Here is a 14,680-nt window from a genome sequence, read left to right on the forward strand (position 1 = left end):
CCTACACCCCAAAATCACGCTTATTTTACTAGGAGAGACACGGTTTCACTGAGTTTCAGCCGCCTGGCTGGTGCTGAGCGGGGTGCCAGCCCTTCAGCCAGGGGCTGAGCAGCCATACGGGAAGGCCTGGGGGGTCAGCCCCGGGTGGGTGCGGGGGACGGGGTTGGGGGGTGACGCTGGGGCCGGGGGATCAGCCCTGGGGCAGAGGAGGGGGACGGGGCTGGGGGTCCCGATCCTGGGGGGGTCAGCCCCGGGGTGGATGTGGGGGGCAAGGGCAGGAAGGCCCGACCAGCCGGGCATGAAACCAAATCCTGCGTGACCCCCCAGTCCCGGGTGGGGGCCCGCACCCACGGATGCCCACTCCGGGGGACCACCTTCCCCCCGCCAAGTCCTCCCCTATCCCGTCTGCCCCCGCGGCGGCCGCGCTGGCCATGGCTTCGGCGCGTGCTTCCCCTCCCCCGGCCCATGATGCAGCGCGGTGGCGGCCGCCCGCGCACAAGATGGCGGCGGAGCGGCAGGGCACCGGCGGCGGCCGCGGCGCCGCGGGAGGTGGAGGAGGTGGCGGCGGCGGCAGCGGCGCGGAGGAAAACAAGGAGAATGAGAGGCCGGCGGGGCCGCAGGCCGGCAGCCTCGGTGATAGCCTGGGCTTGGAGAGCATCCTGTGCTGCGGCGGTGATGGGGGGACGTGGCAGGCCCGGCCCCGTGGGTGGCGGGGGGACGTGGCGGCCGCTGTGTGGGGAGCGCGGGGGCTCGCAGGCCCCGGGCGGGCGGGCACGGCCGCCTCTGCTTCCCCGCGGGAGAGGGCCGGGCGGGGCGGCGGAGGCTCCCCTGGCCCTGTGCAGAGGCGGCACTGAGGGCGGCGGGTCCGCCCAGGCCTCACTGACCCGTGGCTCAGGCGGGAGCCGGGCTGTGAGCCCGGCTGTGAGCCCTGCGGTCGGGGCCCCGGAGGTGCCGGGCGATGCTGGGTGAGCGTGTCGGTGCGGCGGCCTGGGCTAATCCGCGCCGTGCCTGGCAGTGAGGGTTTGATTTGGATGAAATCGGGGAGTCATCTTTGAGTCTCTGAATCGTGGACTTCTTCTGAACCGTGTGACAGCTGTCGTCAGTCTTCAGAGCAGAACCCTGCGCTAGGCTGCGTGCTGTAGATAAGAGCAGGCTGTCAGTAATCTTCTGGTGGTAATATTAATGCTTGAAGTGGGCAATAGTGGATAAAATAAACCTAACAGGTATGCTGAGATGGCAGACTGGCTCCTCTAGATTTAGCACTTCTAAAATCTGATGTGGCATGTAAAGCTCATGGCGTTTTTGTATATGAAACTTTCATGTGAAACTAGTCCAGCTGCACAGCTGTGATAGAGCTGAGTTTTATCTTCTGGGTGAGAGGAAAGCTTAAGTGAAATAAGGTTGCAGTTTTCCATTTAGCATATGGCAGGTGGTGTAAAGTCAGTAACTGTAGAGTAAGATGGAGACATATTAATTCCCCTGGTAATGTTAGGAATACCTAAGTCAGTGAAAAAGTAAATAAAACAGGGGATATGAATTCAGTGAGTAACTGCACTAAATGATAAAAGGCGGTCTGAAATAAATCTTAGGTAGACAGTGAGGATGAGGAGTGCTATGTTGAGGTGTTGCAGTTTGACTTGTTAGTTCCACAGATGCAAAGTAATTGAGTGTAATAACTATCGATGCAGGTTTTTAATACTTAAAACTAAAGAGACTTTCATTTAGGTGTAATTCCAAGAAAACACTTAGAGGTCTGCCTTTTAAACTTGAAAAGTCTGATGGTTGCTTTAACTATAGTAATAGTATTTCTTTTGATGTCATCATAGTATAGTCTAGTTTTGGTTTTGTGGTTTTTTTTTTTTTAAGGCTTCTTGGTAAAGCTTAAAAGGGAAATTTTGGGATATAAATACATACGGTACAGAGATTTCTTGTTATAGATATTTTCTTTCGCAAAATAAAAATTGCCTTTTAAACTGAATTTCATCAGTAAATTTACTAGAATACAGCATGATTTTGTTTGGTAGCATAACTAAGTGAATAAAGTAAATACAGGATGCACAGAAATCAGCAAATATGCTGAAGAATGCAGACTGGATGGAAATTGTGGAGTGATGCTATCGCAAGTCACGGGCTAGTGCATTCTGTCATGGAGCACTTATTACAGTAATATGCAGTAAAACTAGAAATGTGTTGAAAAATTGAGTAGAAGATGAGCTCCTTGAATACTTCCCAAAAGCTCTTTTTATAAGGTTCTCGGTATTCAGAAAGTTTGTGGAAGCTGTGTCAGAAAGGCAGCAGTGATTCTGCTCAGTGTACTTCTGTCCTTTTCCTGAGAGATGAGACGTTTAAGGGCAGGAAAGCTTCTCTCTTATTTCAGTTTTGCCAACAAAACTGTCACAAGTGTGATTGGGGGGCGGTGTAGCATAGCTAGGGCAGTCAGTGATGTTAGCCTAGATGCGTCTGTTGGCATAGCGTATTATCCTGGAACGAGCTCTAGTAACAGCAAGACTCTCGTGGTTGTCTGTAAGAGGAGGTGCTTGTGGTACGTCTTAGTCCTGGCCTTGATGACAGTCATAAAGCTCTGAAGTAAGCAGTGGAGTCATGAGGTCTTTTAGGACCATCGGTTCTCTCAGCTGTGTGTTTTTAGGAGGTTTTTGGGTGCCTCTCTGTTCAAAGTGGATTTGCTTAATGGAACCTATAGGGTTCCCTTCTGTTATTTTGGGGTAGAACAAAGAACTGGTAACAGACGGTACTGTCGATCTGCCTTAACGCAAATTGCAGTCCTTCAGATTGTGAAGGAGTCTCAGCAGCAGCACGGTTTACGACATGGAGACTTCCAGAGGTACAGGTTAGTAAACAGTGTGGATGTCTTGGAGTTACTAGCGTGACTTGGCTTACTTCATTTAAAATGTAAACCCACTGTAGCAGGCAACAAAAACGATCTGCCAAGTAAATAACCCTTGACAGGTTGCTTCATGTGAAGCAGTGTACACTTTTTTTCATTGGATGTAATGTGCTGTGACTGTTCCATTTAGGAGGATACAGACTGGCTCTTGTTTCTCTATTGCCCTTTAAGAGCTTGTTAACACCTCACTGATAATCACTGTACTCTTCCAGAACTGAGTGTTCAATAAAAATACATAAAGCAATTGGACAGTAAAGAGAACATCATTCTGATTTTTCAAGATCAGGAATTATTACATGTCTTCTTACCTTGTATTCTGTTAACCACTGGTTTACAGGTGGTTTCTGAAGTACCTCTTACCGTATGCCATATATGGAGTTCTTAGTTGTTAAAACCTTGCCTGTCACAGCCTTTAGTCCTTTTTTTCTGGTTGGAGAGAGCAGTAAACAGAAACAAAGCTGTTCTTTGGCCAAACTGACTGTGGTCATCTTTTCTTTAGGGGTTATTGCTCCCGTAGGCTAAGGCGGCTCCGAAAAACTCTCAACTTCAAGATGGGAAACAGGCACAAGTTCACTGGGAGGAAAGTAACTGAAGAGATTCTCTCAGACAACAGGTACAGTCACTGGATGGAATCGAGCATTCAGTATATTAGTGAATAGTTTCTTTCATATCAGTAATTATTTTCATGTGGGTGTGGTGGAAAACTGTTCTGTACAATATACTCAGAAATGTTTCTTTTTGGAGATGTGTGTTGTTGATACTAATAAAAGATGAAAGTTCAGGCCACAGTGCAGGGGGAAGAGTCACTGCTCAGATCCTGCTTCATCATGTGAACAGGTGGGAGAAGAGGGAGCAGCAACAGCCAGTTCCTTCTCTTCCCTCATAGTTGCTAAAATGGGTTCTTTTCATAATCAGTAAATTACTTTGATATTAAAGAGGAAATGCTTTTTCAGATCTATTGCAAGGTAGCCATGTGAATGCTGATAACATAAATGATGTAGCCAGCAAGGTTGTGGTTGGAGACATAATCCTTTCCCTTTGAAGAGAAATACTGGATTGCAAGTTTTGCTTAGATTTTCAAAATTTGGCAGGATGCTTGTCTGGTAGAATATGTGGGTAATAGCCAGGATTTTGGGCTCATTTCCCATCTTTTAGAAACACTTGAAATGTCTGCTGTCTCCTCTTTTCTTGTGGAGAAAAGAAAACATGATGCTGTCTTCACCTGTATTGTTAAGAAGCCAGATGCATTATAGCATTAGCTGGTGGGAAAACAGACGTGCTTACCCATATTGAACCAGTTTGAAGAGCGACCTAAAATCATAAATCCATTGTCTTCACAATGTCTGTGGTGCTACAGAACAATACTAAATTCTCTTCCTCAGTTGGGTAATTACATTTCTGTAGCGAAAAATACAGTAGAAAACAGTTAGGAATAATATGACTGTGTGTGCTTAGAATGTTAAGAAAAGCATCGACCTCTTATTAACCAAGCTGAACTTTTGTTACCAAACTTTGCAGATCATATGGCAAAGAACTAGTGGTGATGTGGTAATACTTGTTTGAATGTCATAATTTTTTCATTAATCTTCGTCTTGCCCCACAGGTATTTGCTGTTGATTCTGATGGATGCAGAGAGGGCCTGGAGTTACGCCATGCAGCTGAAACAGGAAGCAAACACAGAGCCTCGCAAACGATTTCACTTGCTGTCTCGCCTGCGCAAAGCTGTGAAACATGCTGAGGAGCTGGAGCGACTGTGTGAAAGTAACAGAGTGGATGCCAAAACAAAGCTGGAAGCTCAGGTAACCACTGGTACTTTGATCTTGTTTTACAGCAAAAGCTGAACAAGAAACCTTTGGATTTTGGGTGAAGAGATTATTTTCATCTAGCAATAGATGATAAAAATTGACTGATTCTTGAACTGGATAATGTGTCCCTTTGAATAGCTTGGACTTACTGTTAATTCAGCTGCTGGAATTGCAGAAATAACCAGTGGCACCAGCCAAGATGAAGACCTGGTGTTTAGAAGGTGATTAAGTGTATCAAATGATTGTCCTTGCTTTGAAGAGCAGTATGTTTAATAAAAATAAAAAGAATTGAGAGAATCTAAAATGATGCAATGCAGCCTAAGAAACTATCCTTATCTGTTGAGTTATCTATTTGTTAAATGCTGTAAAGTAGCCACCTAGAACACAAGCCTTGTGGCTTTGGTTCCTGGAACACAGCAAGCAACTGTGGTGTGACACCAGCTGCTTTGAACAAAGGGCTGAGAGATTGCTGGGGGCGGGGGGGGAAAGTTATGTGACATCAGTTGGTCATGTTGATTGCATAACAAGCAAGAAACATCTTTGCTTTCATCTCCTTAGAAATGTAGCAATGTCAGTTAAAAGAAAAAAAGGTAGGTAGCTAGTAACCCGTGATCCAAATCAGTTGTCTTCTGTGGGAAGACCAAATGAAAAAGGCAAAGCTTTAATCACTTGCTGTAGGTGTTGCAGCAGCCTTCATACTAAAGGTTGTACAAACTAGGCTGCTGGTCTTGGGGAAATTAACTTGCCCTTGCGCTGTCTGCAGGCATACACGGCTTACCTCACAGGAATGCTTCGTTTTGAACACCAGGAGTGGAAGGCAGCAATGGAGGCTTTCAACAAATGCAAGTGAGTTCCCCTGCTTCACCAGCTTCGTTTAGTAAATAGTATTGGATCAGTCTAGTAAGTTTATACACTGTGTGTGCAGCAACTCTGTGAGTTGTTTAGTTAATTGTGCACTTAACTGGGAGGTACTACTGAAGAATTAGCATCCTCCAGAGTAAAGACACAAACTCTTCCCTTAAGATAGCATCTCACAAAAGGACACATACTGCAGCATTAATGTGTATTCTTTGCTGTAGGACCATATACGAAAAACTGGCCAATGCTTTCACAGAAGAACAAGCTGTACTGTATAACCAGCGTGTGGAAGAGATCTCGCCCAACATTCGCTACTGTGCCTATAATATTGGTAAGGAAGGGGGAGTAACTAATCTCCAACGAAGAGCAAGGCTTGTTCGCAGGAAAGAAATATTGACTTGATAATTATACTGGTCTAAGTGACACTGGATTGAGTCCATAATATTTTGGGCAAATTCTGCACACATTCTGGGTCAGTTTAGCAGTGGAGAAATACACTCATTTTGCCACAGTGCATGTGGTTTTGGGTAAAAAGACAAAATACCAGTTTGTAGTAGTTTGCTTATAAAGTCAGAATGAAATCGCAAACTTACGCCCTGTGTCCCCAGATTGCCAGTATGAAATCTATTGATTAGCTTCTCTACATTAAAATAATTTGTGAACTCACATGGAAATGTGATCTTGATTTGTTAATTCTCTCAGGTGACCAGTCTGCTATGAATGAGTTGATGCAGATGAGACTGAGGTCTGGTGGCACTGAGGGTCTTCTTGCAGAAAAACTGGAGGTAACTTATTTGCATGCTTCAAGTTGAAACAGTCATTATCACTCTGAGCATAAATATTGCTGCAGCACGCCATTCAAGAGCTAAAACATATCAGAAGAGAGCAAGCAAGCCTGGGCTTTATGGGGAACCACACTTTCCTAAAAAGCCCTTTGATTTTAAAATAGTCGAGTCTAATGTGAATTTGAAAGGTTCAATTTTGGATACCTTAAAGTTCAAGCTCATAAGTTCAGCCTATTCTCTACAGGCGCTCATTACCCAAACTCGAGCAAAGCAGGCAGCCACAATGAGCGAGGTGGAGTGGAGAGGAAGAACTGTTCCAGTGAAGATAGACAAAGTGAGGATCTTCTTGCTGGGGCTGGCTGACAATGAAGCAGCGATTGTTCAGGTAACCCAGAAGCCATCTCCGGTGCTGGTGTTCTAGCTGTCCTCTTTCCTTCAATGTGCAAGATAATACATGATAGCTAGACTAAAAGCTTTTAAATAATATTTTTACTCAAACTGGGAGTTGGAAGGTTAAAAGTAAAAGTGGGAATATTGACTATAACCTAAAGCTGAAGTGTCAGTTGGGGATAGCTCCCACAGTCTACTAAGTGGTAGTTTGGGAGACCTGTTCTGCTAAGCCAGTGAGTATTACTGCTCTTTTGAATGCTCTGTTCTACCCAGAAGTGCTACCTTTCAGTGGCAGGGTGATAACCGTTATTATTTGTAAGTCACTTGGAAGTGAAGGTTACAGTTTTAAGAGTAACTGGTTTTGAATTACTGTTCTAATTTCTATAAGTATCTTGCTCAAATGCTCCAACTTCAGAGCAACCAAAAGAAAAAAGTTCTGTATCAGTCACCATTTTTCAGCAACAAAAAGCAATTTGCCAGGTGAAGCAGGTGCTATGACATTTATAGCACTCTCTTCTTGACTTATGCAAATCCTCAAAAGCAGGAAGAGGATTACTAAATGTCGGGATGTAAATTAATTTCAAAGGTAACAGTTCTGAAACGCTTGGAGTAGTACACAGTATGCATGTCTTTAGTATTGCAGCCAAGTTTTCCACATGGAGCTTTTTCCTTGGAAACGGTGCCCAGGTGGTATATTCTGCTTCCCAGTGGCTGTATACAGCACCCTTGCTGTTTGAAAAGGCAGTGAAAGGATCTTCAGTAACGATTGTTGCCACTAAAGATGGGCTTTTTGCAGCATCAAAAAACATTTATCACCAGGAGAATAATGATGCTAAATAGAATTTTAAATGATAAAATGAAAACCCTACAAAGGTATGAGGCAAGCGGGCAAGAGCAGGAGGTAATGTTAAGAAGATAGTGTGAGTAGGATAAACAAGGTATGGCTGGGTAGGAAACATTAGTGTTAACCAGTTTTGTCATAATGTTATGAATTGTATGTTGCTGAATTTTTTTTTTTTGTAGGTAGTACATTAGTATGGCCAGCAGGTGGAAGTGCAGCTTAGAGTTCAATGTTCCCTCGTTTAATTTCGATCCTACCAGGCTAGCAGTTGGACCTTTTCAGTTTAGTTGCCCTCTTTATTCCATAAAGCTGTGGCAGAACAGTGATCTGAATTTGTTTTCATCTTGCTTTGTGTTCCTTGGAAGCTCTGACTAAACAGAGGAGTTTTGTGGTAGTGGATCACAGCTAGTAATGGCGAGAGCTGAGCGCGCAGCAGCAGTGTTTACGTTCCCAGAGGGCTAAAAGTTGGCCTCTTGAAAGTAGTTCTCCAGTTGCTGTGTCAGCTGTGATGGGCAGTCCAGCTTCAGCTAAATGCATTGTGGTGGTTCCTGGGATCTTTGGCACCTTTCTGCTAGTCTTCCCTAAGTTGAAACCTTAACATAACAGCAGTGCTCTTCAGGGTTTGATTAGAAGCACACACAAATGTTTATTTTGTGAAAAACAAAACAAAAAAAACACATGGAGATTCTCAGCACAATCATCTCATTGCCTTCAGTGTCTTATTGGTAATGGGAGAAACAAAACAAATAAGCCAAATTGAAATATGAATCCAAGTTTAAAAATACTTATGTCAGCCCTTTTGTAGACTTGAATGCGTGACTTCAAGGGCCCATTGACTCCAACCAGGTAGAAGTGAGAAGGCTAAAGGGCAGAGCGATGAAAGTGTGCTCCTGTCTGGTACTGCCTCAAGGATTCTGTGGTCATCTCTGGTAACTAGGACTGTAGCAAAAAATTGGTAGTAATAACTTTCAGAGATGATACACAATGTTTTAGAACAAATTAAAAATTAGGAATGAGCACTCCTAGACTTTCAGAAGTGGGTTCAGTGGAATCGGTTCCCTGGATCCCTTTAAGATTGAACCTGTGCTGTTCTATCGGGGCATTTGAGTCACAAGCCGTAGCACTTGCATCTCAGTTTTATGATCTAGTATCTCCCAAATCAGAACGTATGCATATTTATACATAGGATCAGTTTAACCTTAGGAGTTTTTGCTTAGAAAGGAAAGCCTTTGTTTCATTGCATGGCCCAGCCCTTTCCCTGTTTGTGCTTGACTGATGATCTAGCTATGTCTTTTTTCATTTTTGTGCATACAGTGAAATTGCCGTGCTCTTCTGGGTGAGGTTGAGAATGCTGTCAGACTCGTCTCTGGTTATTCTCAGTAGTTAGTCCCACCTTAAAAACTCTTGCAGCAAATCTCAAAAAAAAAAAAACCAACCCCAAAAAAACCAAAACCAACAAACCACCACCACCAAAACCCCCAAAACCACCTTCATCTCAGGTCAAGATACCTGAGGCTTTGTGAGGGAGTAAAAATGACATTCCTTAATGGGTTTGCAAACTTGAAAAGAGGAGAGGCAGAGACTGTAGAGCTCTACTGATCATAAACAAGTGAGCATGTTTTTAGGCAGCTTTTTATTCATTTGTACAATTGCAAATTTGTTGCAGCAACATTCATCTTATGCTATTACATGACATGGAAGTGGTATAACACAGTGCTGATGCACTTTAATTCCTCCTTTGATTGCTAAGGTTGAGGTTTTTTTCTGGGCAGTTTTTCTCTTACTGAATCAGTAAGGGTCTTGCAATCCCCATCTGGTTACCTTCTCAGTCAGCTGAATGGAAGTTGAGTTTGGTTTTGGGTACACTGTTTAATTGGGTACACGATATGCTGGTCCATTAGGCAGAGATCAGGCTTCAACTTGTTTTTCAAAAGTTGTTTTCAAATTTTGGTTTTGGGGCAGAAGGCCAAAAGCAGCTTCATTTTTTTTTTTTTTTTTTGACAAAACTTGTGGTGACAGCAGAAAAGCACTTAGTCACTCCTGCTACTAAAATACAGGGTTACTTTAAAATATGCTTCAAACAAATAAATTATTGCTAGCATTACTAGAGTGGGAGTGTAGAAAAGATAATCATCTACGTGTTCTTACCACATGAGAAAAGTTAAATCAGCATAACAAGAGCAGTCTACATTGGTAGTTTGCCAGTTCAGTAATGCTCAGCTGCTCTTCTGTTGCTGGGCCTTTCCCACAGTGCAGTCCAACCTCAGCTGTTCTCGGAGCAATGTGGGTGCCATCCTGGAAGGGAAGGGAATTGCTGGGAAGGTAGCTGTTGCAGGGATGAGGCGATCAGAGCTGTGTGTGCTAGGCCTTCAGTGCTGCTAAATTCTCAGCACTGACCATGTTCCCCACAATTTCTGGCAGTTTGCCCCTAAAACATATTGCAGACAGATACAGATTGGAGTTCTAGCTACCCATGGATCTTAAAGCCATAATATGGGAGAAACTTTGTTTAATCTCCTCAGTTAATTCTTGCATCATGGGATGTGAAATACAAAAATTTTGAACAGATATCTGTCTTAACTTCCCTTTGCTCTTAGGCAGAAAATGAGGAGACAAAGGAACGTTTGTTTGAATCTTTACTCAGTGAGTGTAGAGATGCCATTCAGGCTGTTCGGGAAGATTTGAAACCGGACCAGGTAAGCAGCGAACATCAGTGTTTCTACTTTCAACAACATAGTGTTTCTTTGGGACTTATTTGTTATTGTTAAACTTGCTTAACAGTAAAAGTGGCTGGGATTTCTGTAATAAAAAGCTGCAAAAGAGCCTATCACCTTTGATTTTATTCTCTTCAGAACTGGAGAGGGTGAATAGCAATGTAGAAGCTCTCATTCTTTTGCTGGAAGTCTGTTATAACTTCCCTGGTTTACCCAAACCTTGAGTTGCTTCTGATGTTTTCTTCCCTCAGCTGCCAGTTTTAAGTAAATCATGCAGTGTTTTGTCCCCCATTTCCGCAGAAGCAGCGGGAACACTCTCTGGAAAATGATTCTGGGAAGGTGTCCAACATCCAGTACTTACACAGGTAATAGGCAAGCATTGCTGCCTGTGCTAGTGTGAAGAAGTTATGCTTTTATGTCAAGATTTTATTTTTGTTTGGTTTTGGTTTATGGGGTTTTTGTTCTGAGCCTCTCAGATCTCAAAGGGTGACCGTACAGATAAAGATCTGATTCATGCAGCTTTGAAAACATTTTGACTCTCGTGCTGACCGTTGAGATTTTTTTTTTCCCCTACTAGTATCAGCTTAGACCTGGGGGGAGGAGTTTTTTTCAGAACAAAGATTAATGTCTGAGTAGTTCTGATGGTCTGCTAATGGTATCTTTATCTTTTATCTTTTTAGTTATTTGACTTACATCAAGCTGTCAACAGCCATCAAGCGCAATGAAAGCATGGCAAAGTCTCTGCAGAAGGCACTGCTGCAGCAGCAGCGGTCAGAAGAGGATGGCAAGCGCACACCACGGCCTCAGGACCTAATCCGTCTTTACGATATCATTTTGCAGGTAATGCTGGGAAAACAAATCTAATTCTTCATAGTAACTGGAGAACTTTGGTACAAAAAGTTATTGTAGAAAATACAGCAGTGCAAGTGAACTGCCCATGAAGTCTGAAGAACAGCTCAGTACCTACAGTAACCTTGTTGAAGATGTTCAACATCTACATGAAGCACAAAGAAATCCTTTTAGTTGTGAACAGAAAATGCTGCTAGGATGGATGCCCTTGGTTTTACACTGTAATGCACTCTTAAAATGGTTTTTCTGAGTATTTTATGCAGCACCCTGATAGCTGCCTTAGTTTCTGCTGGCCAGAAAAAGTAGCAGCTAAAAATACTTAAAATGTCCTCCTTCTTCATAAGCAGTTTCTCAATTTCTCACATAAATTTTCAATTAACTGTGGGAGCCTATGGCTGAAGCAGTTGTGGATGCGAAAGGGAAATGCCTTATGAAAGAATTACTTAATGTGAAATCTGAGGAGTCTTTGTCCTAATTCCTGTTTGTGTCAGGAAATCTGTCCTGAGGGCAAACTTGCACAAGTTTCAGTGAGTGTCCTTCATAAGGTTAGCATACTGATAATTAGAAAAACTGGAAACTATTTCCATGGGAGTGTACTGTTGACTAGTTAAAAGGGGCAGCTTTCTCTTACTCCAGCAGATTCCAGAGGAAAACAATGCCTTCATTTGTTACTCTGACTCTCTTTTGCACAGAACCTTGTGGAACTGACACAGCTTCCTGGCCTAGAAGAGGACAAGAACTTCCAAAAAGAGATTGGATTGAAGACACTTGTGTACAAAGCTTACAGGTGACTGAGAAACAGCCAGGTTTTCTTTAGCAGGCATGACATCTTCAAAGTTATTATACCAAAGCACTGTGTGCTGTACAGGGCTTTGATGCAGTTTCCTCTGCCCTTTTGTGAAATGAAGACTGGATGCTAAGGGAAACTGGCCAGTGCTTCTTAATAATATCGTCTCTTATCAGTCATTTGAGTTGGCAAAAGGTATGGATGACAAACATGTCAATGAGCCACTCTTTACTGTTGCAGGTGTTTCTTCATTGCACAGTCCTACGTCCTGGTAAAGAAATGGAGTGAAGCTCTTGTTTTATATGAAAGAGTGCTGAAATATGCCCGCGAAGTTCAGTCAGGAGCAGGAGCTTATACGAACAGCTTGAAGGTAGGAACCCAATCCTGTGTGTAGAAGGGAGCTGAAATTTATGAAAAGCTCTGTCCCAGTATTTATTGTCAATTAGATGCCAGACCATTACAATTAAAGACTGATGTTTAAGTAAGGAGAAGAGTAACACAAGTGTGACTGCTTGACACATTATACTGGAGACTTTCTGGTGATGTGAAAGTGCTTCAACTGGCTGCTTGCTTGCCAGCTGTAACTTACTGTAACAACTCCATAACAATTTACCACACTTTCTCACATCTGCACTTTGTCGTACTACTTCTCTAGTGCCTGAAGGACTGTACTGTAGCTTTTCCTCTTCTGAAAAGGCTTATCAGCACTAGGGCGTAATTTCTTAGTTCTTACTTGGTCAGGTTTTACCTTTGCCATAACTCTTAAACTCTGGTACATTTCAGGCTCTCAAATAATTTTCTTTAATGACCTAGGAGCTGCCTGATGTTCAGGATCTGATCACTCAAGTCAATGCAGAGAAATACTCCTTGCAAGCAGCAGCTATATTAGGTGAGTTGCACAATTATACTACAGCTCTAACGTCTCTTCAGTAATGCCCCTGCAGCTATTTCATTCCTTTTATTTAATTTCTGAAGTTCCAAATTTTTTCCACTTCACTCTCATCTACGTAGGCTCTGGAAAACACTTTTTCCCCCTTAGTTCTAGCTTTTTCTAGTTGTGCGTAGTGCAGCTAGGCAACCAATGACTAGACATTTGGCATCTTGCTCCCTGCCCAGAGATGTAGAAGTGCTTCATGAGGATGTGCACCTATTTTGGTAACCTGCACAGAACATTCTGTTTAGTGTTTATTTTTTTTTTACTGCAAACAAGTTGGCCTTACTCATCCCAGTTTTGCCTAGCTGGGAGAAGTACTGAGGAAGGGGAGAGCAGTGATGTTCTGCTCTTTGTCAGTGTCGACCAGGTTAGGGGGACTTTGGGGGAATGGATGTACTTTGTAATTTCTTGGGCTGCTGTTTTTGCTGTGCCTGCTGCTGGAAATCCAAGATAAGTAATGGATTGCCTTGTCTTTTATTGTCTTGCTGTTACTTTAACAGACCCCACTGGGGTCTTCTCATCATCTGCTGCTTTTGCTGAACTCAAAATCAGTGCTGCTTTTAGGAGCTTCTCACGACAATGTGAAGGAGCAGCTGTCCATCACTGGAGAGCCGTGTTGGCTGTAGATGGAGTAGATGTGATCCTCTTAGTCTAGAAAGCAAGTTGATTCTACTGAAAATATTGTCTTGTGCACCCCAGAAAGCAAGGTTCATAGTTACGCTTAGAGGACAGCTGACTCCTGAGACGGTCTTAATTTACGCCAAGATCTAGCCTGTTATTCTTACCACTTTTTCTTCAATTTTGCAGATGCAAACGATACTCATGAGACTGAGTCTCCATCTCAGGTCAAGGATGGCAAGGTAAGAGCTGAGAGCTCAGGCAAATTCCAGTATTGTTCTTAATGAGTATTACTTTTAACCTGTTAGCTGAGTGTCTCTTACAACTCAATTAATGTAATGCTGATTGGAGTTTGGTCATGACTAGTGTACTTAAAAGACTTTATTAGGCTTGTTTTCCTTCTGCAAGTCCTAAAGGTGGCTGACGGGGGGGGTTCCTTGGGTAGAAACTAGGCTGCTGCTCGCAGCTTCTAGTGTGGCATCTTCATTTTTTTACATTTAGCTTTCTCCCTGCACATGGGAAGGTTTTCCAGAGATCCTGCAGCAATGCTTTGACAGGGGTTTGAATCATTTTCAAGGGCCCAAGATGTCAACCAAGGGAACTTCAGCTTCTGTTGTCTCAGTTGCTGCTTAATCCTCTTTGCTCGTTTGACCCTTGTCAGCTTTGATTTGACATGTGTTTAATTTGTGTTTCTGCACTGGTCTCTTTCAGCCACTCTCAGAACGGTTTGAGACTTTCTGTCTGGATCCTTCTCTTGTCAGCAAGCAAGTCAGCCTCGTGCACTTCCCTCCGGGCTTCCAGCCCATTCCATGCAAACCCTTGTTCTTTGACCTGGCCCTTAATCATGTTGCTTTCCCACCTCTGGAGGACAAGGTGGAGCAGAAGGCCAAGAGTGGCCTCACAGGATATATAAAGGGCATCTTTGGATTCAAAAGTTAACCAGGACCCCCTGAGGAACAGAGGTTTTATTCTGTATTGAACGAAAATCTCCAAGAGGTTCTAGGACACAAATATCTGCACCTGAAACCAACAGAGGGAGGTTTTACCATCTTCTTCCCTGTGTTCTGTGTATATGTCTGTGCACTTGCATTCTCTCCCAGTGTATTAAAGACAAACAGTCTGTTCAGAAACATACGTACACTATAAATAGCTGAAAATAATCTGGAGCACAGAGAAATTCCATTCTGCTCGGAG

General features: G+C 43.3%; 1 protein-coding gene and 1 long non-coding RNA gene across 2 annotated transcripts in view; one reads left to right on the top strand and one right to left on the bottom strand.

The window, feature by feature from the left end:
- Positions 1–14,680, bottom strand: part of LOC142417916 (uncharacterized) — a 480,711-nt gene that overhangs the window by 328,065 nt on the left and 137,966 nt on the right. The window lies entirely within an intron of this gene.
- On the top strand, positions 473–14,616 carry SRP68 (signal recognition particle 68). The gene is made up of 16 exons (XM_075518497.1): positions 473–654; positions 2,782–2,848; positions 3,405–3,518; positions 4,509–4,704; positions 5,474–5,556; positions 5,790–5,899; positions 6,271–6,353; positions 6,598–6,738; positions 10,182–10,280; positions 10,599–10,663; positions 10,979–11,138; positions 11,840–11,934; positions 12,175–12,304; positions 12,748–12,823; positions 13,676–13,728; positions 14,198–14,616. Exons 1-16 carry the CDS (start codon positions 501–503, stop codon positions 14,423–14,425), a joined length of 1,854 nt encoding a protein of 617 aa, XP_075374612.1. The 5' UTR covers positions 473–500; the 3' UTR covers positions 14,426–14,616.

This window comes from Mycteria americana, chromosome 16 (assembly GCF_035582795.1).
Source record: "Mycteria americana isolate JAX WOST 10 ecotype Jacksonville Zoo and Gardens chromosome 16, USCA_MyAme_1.0, whole genome shotgun sequence".
NCBI classification, from domain to species: Eukaryota; Metazoa; Chordata; class Aves; order Ciconiiformes; family Ciconiidae; genus Mycteria; species Mycteria americana.

What these genes read in the sequence shown, in the direction of transcription:
- SRP68 (XM_075518497.1), top strand. Translation starts at nt 501, where the DNA reads ATGGCGGCGGAGCGGCAGGGCACCGGCGGCGGCCGCGGCGCCGCGGGA. An exon ending in CTACTGTGCCTATAATATTG is followed by an intron (nt 5,900 to 6,270) that starts GTAAGGAAGGGG and finishes TAATTCTCTCAG; the next exon opens with GTGACCAGTCTGCTATGAAT. An exon ending in ATGAAGCAGCGATTGTTCAG is followed by an intron (nt 6,739 to 10,181) that starts GTAACCCAGAAG and finishes CTTTGCTCTTAG; the next exon opens with GCAGAAAATGAGGAGACAAA.